Source organism: Myotis myotis, unplaced genomic scaffold (genome assembly GCF_014108235.1).
Source record: "Myotis myotis isolate mMyoMyo1 unplaced genomic scaffold, mMyoMyo1.p scaffold_m19_p_2, whole genome shotgun sequence".
NCBI lineage: Eukaryota > Metazoa > Chordata > Mammalia > Chiroptera > Vespertilionidae > Myotis > Myotis myotis.
In genome coordinates, this window is record NW_023416324.1 from 40255321 (window position 1) to 40263410 (window position 8090).

An 8090-nucleotide genomic window follows, 5' to 3' on the forward strand; every position below is an offset into this window, starting at 1 on the left:
TTTATAGGCATTTTCATTGCGTTCATGAACCCTCTGCTCCAATGGACACAAGGGGTTAAAATTTCCTAGTGGAAATATTCATATATTTGCATATAAAACAAATTAAAAGAGGATTGATGGCTTTATGTACTACTAACTTCGTTTTCTCCAACTATTAGTGTTATCCAAACAATAACACTGAATGCCAAAATAAAATTAACTTTGAGTGTCTATAGGTAATTAGCGGATTTTCTGTCTCCAAAGTTTATAGATCACCACAACTATTTTTTCTAACCTTTTTTTTTTTAGAATTTCAGGGATATACAGTTGGAACGTTATTTGAAATAAACAAGTGTGGAGATAAGCCTGAGTTTCAGGCTTTTTTTTTTTTTAAACCCTGGAGTCTAAAGCAAACGGGGGAGTGGTATGGCTTTTCTGTACTGCACTGTTGTCTGGGCTTAGTCTACCTTTGCAGGTAATTAATTCTCCAGCCTGCTTATTTTTTCTAGTTGGCTCTTGTTTAGCTTCCACAGAGCCCCACCCCAAAGTGCTTTATTGTCCCTCTGCTGACTATTTCTACATATGGTCAAAATCAACTCACCTTCCGGGTTGCTGACATCGGCAAATTCACTGTTTGGCAAACCCTGCTCTGCTCCCAGTAACCCTTTGTTAAAAAGTGTTATTAAGAATGGGGTGGATCTGATAGCTAACAAGCCTGTGCAGTCTCTTCCACCTCTAGATATACTAAGGAGAATCTCTTTGTGTCTCTGGATTTACAGCCATGGGCAGGAAATTAGTACTCCCAGACCTGTTGGGTACTAGAGCACTGCTAATGAGCAAACAGCCCTGCCTCAATTAGTGGTTTGTGAAATAAATATTCCTGGATATCAAATTGCTTTTGCTGCTTGATAATGACACTGGCTCTTGGGATGAAAAACAACTATGCAAAAATTATTCCCTTGTTGAGTGCTGCCTTGTTGATCTAAGTTATATCTGTAGACAGAATTCACGTTTGCCATTTCCCCAGAGTCAAGGTTTGATTTACACATGTAATCATCGTGATGCTGTTTGCGTTTTCTCTTGCAAATGTTTCCCATAGTATATAGATTACCATCTTTTGAGACTGATGCCAAAATAATTAAACAGGTTGATTATTTTAGAAATAAACTACGAAGTAAACTATAGGAGAATCCAAAATGGTCAACTGCTATACTGATAATTTGTCTAGGCATAGATGTTTATGAGAGAAAGAATTAATGTAACTGTTTCATCCATATTGCAATTCTGTGTTGACTCTTACTAAGTTCTTCAGATGGTAGTAATGTTAACCCCTGCAACTGAAAAGAAAAGCTTCAATACAGGGCTTGGGAAGAAAAAAAGTAGTAAAGGGAAAGCAATTCAAGATCTGTTACTGGTATTTGAATACGTTTATTGTGACAAGAATGCTGTTATAAATATTCATAAGCAACGACCATCTTTTTAATCTAGGAATTCTTAAAGTGAAGATTCCAAATTGGAAGGATACATCTTTTGTAAAAATCTGCCAGCTTTCCTGCTTTGAGAATAAGCATCTATTGTTAAATTTTTACTAACATTATAAATGGTCACAGCACATGCCACTTGATAATCCAAACTTTAAAGTGTTGGACTTCCCAGTGGGCTGTCCCTCTTCACCACAGCCTCCCCTCCCTCAGCCCCCTTAAAGGCCACACTATCATTTGTAAGCAACTTTACCTAGACAGTGGGGGAGGGAAGAGCTTAACTTGCTGAGAGCATCAGCCAGTTATTTCTCAAGCCCAGTAGAGAATAGTTTTTACTGCTTGTTAGTAAGACGCACTGAGAGTGATTTTAATGGACACTCTTAACTCCATCTAGATAGGGAATCTATAGATAATTCAGAAAAGAGGTGGGGGGAGGGGTACTTTTTCAATATTTTATTTTCTTAAATATCCTTTCTGGAATTTTCAGAAACAAAACATAAAAAAATTATATACTTTATTACAAATGGTAAACTCAGAGTGCTCCAAATCTCTTATTTACAAACAACACTGGGCAGGACGCCCAAACAAACAAACATGAAATAACTTACAAAGACATGAAGCTGTTTATTGACAGTAATCAGCTTTCATCAAATTAAAAAATATTTTTATGTACATACACAGTTAAGGAAGGCAGGCCAGAAAGAGTTCATCTGTAGGCTCAGCCTCATTTTCACAAACCTCCCTCCCGCCTCCCCCCCTCGACCCCTCCCGCTTTGTATTCTTAAGGAGCACTACAGAAGCAATCTACAGTCTCTATGGCAGCTTGCAACCCCTCCCCCTCCCCCTTTTAATACTGAATGAGATCGAATGTTAGGTCCATGCAGTTCTTGGTCAATGTTAAAGAAAAGTCTAAGGTTCTGTTTGCGCTGGGACAGCCAGTCCGCAAAGCGGGGCAGCCCGCAGGCGGCCGCTCCCTGGCTCCACGCCAAGGGAGGGCGCGCCAAGTCCTTCCCACTCGTGCACACTGGGGGCGCCGTCAGGACGCAACCCAGTCCAACTTGGATACCCTTGGCTTTAGTCCTCGGACACTTCTTTTCTCTCTCTCTCTCTCTTTCTCGCAACTTGTCAAGTTCTCAAGTCTGTGTTATTTTTCTTTCCTCTCCGTTGTCCCTCAGCCCCCGACAGTCTCTCCTCAAAACGTTTGCAACTGCTGCGTTAGCATGAGTTGGCACCCACTATTAACGTGGTTCATGACTTTCTGTTTAAGCTGTGCCACCTGTTCCCTGAGCATGTTGGCTGTAGACGCCAGCTCCGAGTTCTGCGCTTTCAAGGTTTTCACTTTTTCCTCCAGCCGGGCAATTCTCTCCAGCTTCCTTTTCCGGCACTTGGAGGCAGCGATGCGGTTCCTCATGCGCTTCCTCTCCGCCTTGATCCGCTCCTGGGACTCCATGTCGATGGGGGAGAGGGGCGGTGTTTCCCCGGGCATTTCGGGCACCGTCTGCGGCTCCTCCTTCAGGGCCTGCAGCCGTGGGTGCTGCACCGGGATCTGCTGGGGCAGGTGGTGCGGCGGTTGCGGTGGCGGCTGCTGCTGCTGGGGCTGCGCGGCGAACGCCAGGCCAGTCGCGCCGTAGGAGGGCGCCCCGCCGCCGCCGCTCAGCGCGCCCGGGTTGAAGTTGCTGAGGTTGGCGTAGACGGGCGGCTCGCTGTGCAGGCTGGCGCTGAAGCCGCCGCCGCCGCTGCCGCCCGCCACCGAAGCCACGGCCGGAGCCACCAGGCCTGCCCCGCTGACCGGCTGCGCCGCGGACGTGACGCTGGGCAGCGTGTTCTGGCTGTGCAGTTCGGCCAGGGCGCGCACGAAGCCCTCGGCGAAGCCCTCCTGCTCGTCCGTCACGTTCTTGGGGCACAGGAACTGGGTGGGGGTCGGCGTGGTGGTGATGTGCCCATTGCTGGACTGGATGATCAGGCGCTCCAGCTCGGGCGACGCCAGTTTAAGCAGCCCCACATCGGGCGAGGTGAGGAGGTCCGAGTTCTTGGCCCGCAGGTGCGGCTTCAGGCTGCCCACCGGATCGGCCAGGTTCAGGGTCATGCTCTGTTTCAGGATCTTGGGGTTACTGTAGCCATAGGCACCGCTCTCGGACTGGAGGAACGAGGCGTTGAGGGCATCGTCGTAGAAGGTCGTTTCCATCTTTGCAGTCATAGAACAGTCCGTCACTTCACGTGGGGTTCGTTTGGGCTGCACGCAGAAGTTTCGGGGCCGCAACAGCGCGCTGGCAAGCGGGGGGCACCCGCTCCTCCCGGGGCCTTTGGCGAGGAAAGTTTCTCTAAGAGCGCGCGCGCCCGCGGGCCGCCCTCCCCTCGGCGCCCTCCTCACCGGTCCGCTCCGGGGAGCGCTGGGTTAAGACGCCGCCCGCACTCTCACTTGTCCGCTCGCGCGCGCCGCCGGCTTTGAAAAGTCGCGGTCACTCCCGGAGCGCTCCTCCGCCCGGCGGCTTCTCGGCGCCCGCGAACAGACTCGCTCTCCGGAGGCAGCGGGTCTCCCGGAGGCGGCGCTCGGCGCGGACCCTGCAGATGGCCGGCCGACGGCGAGTCTCCGCCGCCCGGACTCCGACGACTGTCCCCTCCTCCGCGGCGAGAGGGAGGGGGCGTCCGGCGGCCGCGCTCGCGCTCCCCCAAGTTCAGCAACCGGTGCGAACGTAGCTGAGCGCTCGTCCCTCCGCGCGCTCCTCGCCGCCGTCTGCTTTCCTTGGTCGCCGCCGAAGCTGCGGGTGGAGAAAAGCTTTGCAAAAGTTCGCTCCGGGACCCAGGGGCCGCTGGTCCCCCGCCCTCCGGGCCAGGAAAGTTCTTGGCCGCGGCAGCGGCTCGCCGGACTTCTCCGGGCGACAGTCGCCGCTCTCCGCGCTGTCAGCGGCGCCCGGGCAGCGGGACGCTCCTCCAGGGGGCGGTTGGAGAAGGGGCTCTTCGGGCGCTCCCCAAAACACCAACCCAGGAGCCACAGGCGCTAGCTCTGGGCAGTTGGAGAGAAACTGGAAAAGGAAATAAGATCTGCAGCTCGGACTGGTGCCGTCCTGACAGTGTCTGCCTGTCTCCCGGAGTCCCAGCACCTCCACTCGCGCCTCGCAGCGACCGCCACACTCAGTGCAACTCTGAGTCCTTATCCAGCCCGAGCTCAACACTTATCTGCTACCAGTCAACCCCTAAAAATAGCCCATGATGTCACCCCAAGGCCTTCGCATTGGCTCGCGTCGCTCTCAAGGGGGCGGGCCCGCCCGTCGCCATGGAGACCCCACCCTAGAAGATTCTTCTCCGGACCCGCGGAGGCTCACGGGATGAGGTAATGCTCTGCTGCCCTCCTACAGTTGGGCCCTTCTTTCTCCTCACCCCCCGCCCCCCTCCTGCGCGGCTCGCGTCCCACTCCTCGCCCTCCCCTCCCCGGCGCGTCTTTCCCGGCCCGCCCGGTGCATTGTGGGCTGACGTCTTGGGGTTTGACTGTCTAGTGACGGCTTCAACCGCGAACCGGGCAGACGCGCGGGCGCTCGCAGCCTCAGACGGAGGCGGGCTCCAGTTGGGGGCTCGGGGCGGGAATGTGGAGGCTGCGGGGACCCGGCCAGATGTCTGGGACCGAGGGTGCGGGACGTGTGGTATCTCCCAACTTCGCGGGGCTCGCTGCCATCTGTGGGCACTTGGCCGCCGCGCGCGCGAGGCGGGGAGGCCGAGCGCCGGAGTCCTTCCCCCCGCCCCGCACTTCCGGGGGGCGGGGCGCCGCCCTTAAGGTGGCCTTGTTAAGTCCCCCGTCGGGGGGAATGAAAGTGGGCTTAAGTTTAGGGGCGGCCCCCCACGTTGAGGACGCTAGGAAGTTTGTCTCCCGGTCAAGTTCACGGGCGCCGTCCGCCCGGCTGTCTGGCTGCGCTGGGAAGCCCAGTGATTTGCTTTGCTCGAAATGAGGTGCCCGGCCAAGTCCCCGCTGTACCCCCACTTCGCCCTCCGGACCACGGGAGAAAGGGTGTGGGGCCACAGCTTCGTCTCGGAAGCGGCTTGTTTGTTTTGTTTGATTTGGGGGGAGGGGGGCAACTCTGCGTCCAATTGAGAACCCCAGCGTACAGGGAATCCGAAACTTGGAGAACCCCGGTGATAGTCTACCCCCTGCCCTCGCATAACAAGAACACGCACACCCCACATCGCTGAAACGACCGCGCGCGCGCACACACACACACACACACACACACACACACACACACGCACACTCCTCCCGCCTAGAGTTGCTTCCCGGAAAATAAGTCCGAGACACTGGCCGAAAGTCACGCAGCAAGGACTCTGCTCCGGGCCGGTGCCGGGCCCATATCTGGCGTAGCCTGTAGGAAGCGCTAGACACATATAAGTGGCTCCTTTTTTGCGGTGGCGCTTTTATCCTCCCCGATCCCGCGCCCCTTAAGGACAAAGTGTCTGGTGGAAAGAATACTGAAGTCGGGAATCGTGGATTCTGTCGTGGCCAGCCCTGCCACGGGGTGAAGCGAGCTTCTCTGAGCTGCAGTTCCTTTCCCGGCAAGAGGAACCCCGGAGAGCCACCTCAGTGGGCTGAGCTCCTGTAGCATCATCACCTTCAGGGCCGAGAGGTGGTTGCCAAAGGGGCCCCTTCCCCGAGTTTCCCAGAGCCTCCGTGGAATGCCAGCATCTGAGTGTGACTAGGCAGGAACAGGTGTACATACTCTGTGAGGAGCAGTGAGGGGGAGGAAGGGGAGGGAGGAAAGGGTCAGAAGTCAGCTCTTTCCCAGGCAGAAGGCCTAATACTGGGGCTTGCAGGTGGGCCTGCAGCAGTTTATGCTCCTGGGTTCTATTTCTGGCTTTTCAGAACTTGGGGGAATTCAGCCTTGGGTTCAGAGCCCAGAGCTTTAAGGGTTTTGTGGCTTTGAGAGGTCAGACTCAACAGCCCAACAAGCAGCCGGGGGTAGGGAAATCTTGACTTTTCTTCACTCCAGGCACTCACCTCTCATTCTCTCATGCAGCAGAGGAAAACTGAGTGGCTACTATGAGCCAGGTACTATGCTGGGTGTGGGGTTGGGGGTACGGATACAGTGATGACGACAAGACCAGTTACTTTCCTCAAGGAGAGAACATTCTCCATACTGTTGCCCTGAGTCATTTTCTTTAGTAATCAGGGGAGCTGGTATTCTTAATAATGTTTATGATGAGAGTCATAAAAACAAATTTCATGTATTAAAAATCTATCAGCCAGGCATTTGCCTCAGCAGTTTAAATAGGTGGTTTCTCCCATAGTCACAGAGCTATGCATGTTATTTGGGTGGATTTAACATGTGGGGAGCTAGGCCCAGAGAGGTTAAATATCTTGCTCTGTCCACACAGGCGGCTGGAAATTGGCCTCACGTTTGTGTTACAGTCCCTGTAGCTTCTCTGCTCTGGGAGACTTTCTTACAACATTGCAGAGGAAATAGAGCTTATCAGCGGTTCTCAACCTGTGGGTCGCGACCCCTTTGGCGGTCGAACGACCCTTTCACAGGGGTCGCCTAAGACCATCCTGCATATCAGATATTTACATTACGATTCATAACAGTAGCAACATTGCAGTTACGAAAATAATTTTATGGTTGGGTCACAACATGAGGAACTGTATTTAAAGGGCCAGAAGGCTGAGAACCACTGGCTTAGATGGTGGGACAGAAGACATTTGCCTTGCCTTGTCTTCTGTAACTCCTTTCAGAGCTCCTGTGTTTAGAAAATTCAAGACTTAGGACTTTGTGTAAATATATATCTTTTGCCTAAGGGTTCTGTGTGTTCCTCTCTGCCTTATGTGGTTTAGTAGGCTGATTTTCTCCTTATGTTGAGAAATAGCATATTTCATCCAAAAAATAGCAGATCTGTTTATGTTAATGCCCCTGCTTGGAAGCCTTCATTGGCTTCTCCTTCCCACCAGGAGAGATTTTGGACACCTTTGCCTAGGAGAAGGGGCGGTTCACAGCCTAGCTCCTGCTCTCAGGCCTCCTCTCTCACTCCCTTACCAGTCAGGAAAGGCTGAGCTATGCTCCCCTAACGAACAACCCCAACATCTCAGTGGCTTACCCCAGGGAAGTTCATTTCTTACAGATGCTGTGTCCACTGTGGGCCTGCGGGGAGTACTGTTTGCTGTGGTCACTTGAGGATTCCAGTTGAAGAAGGTTTCATCTTAAAGCATGTGTATTACTGTCTTGGCTGGGTGGTGGTGGGGGTGCGGTGGTGGAGAGGAGATGGGAAATTATTCACTGGCTCTCAGAATATCCACCTGGAAGTGACACACTGCATTCTGCTCGTGTATTATTGGCCAAAGCAAGTCATGTCGCCATGCCTGTCTTTGAATCTCTGTAATCCTGCCAGGTGTCTTGAAAGAGCCAGGAAGATTTGTGGAACAATACCAATGATTCTAACAGCATTTCTTTCTGTTCACCAAGTGTTTGGCTTAGTGTCCTCCCTCAGGCAGCATTCCTGCCTTCTTTCCTCAAGGGGGACAACACTAAAGACCCATTTAGTCACAGAATGCCAAGCTCACTTTCCAGATTCTGGCGGATGCGTATTAGACCCTGTATCAGCTCCAGATGTGACTTTGTCTACCCTGCACTCCCTCAGTATAGAACAGTGGGACAG

At 52.9% G+C, this 8090-nt stretch overlaps 1 protein-coding gene across 1 annotated transcript; it reads right to left on the reverse strand.

Moving 5' to 3' along the window:
• Positions 1–1898: 1898 nt before the first annotated feature.
• Positions 1899–4629, reverse strand: JUN (Jun proto-oncogene, AP-1 transcription factor subunit). The gene has a single exon (XM_036349447.1). It carries the CDS (start codon positions 3655–3657, stop codon positions 2653–2655), a length of 1005 nt encoding a protein of 334 aa, XP_036205340.1. The 5' UTR covers positions 3658–4629; the 3' UTR covers positions 1899–2652.
• Between the last annotated feature and the right edge of the window lie 3461 nt (positions 4630–8090).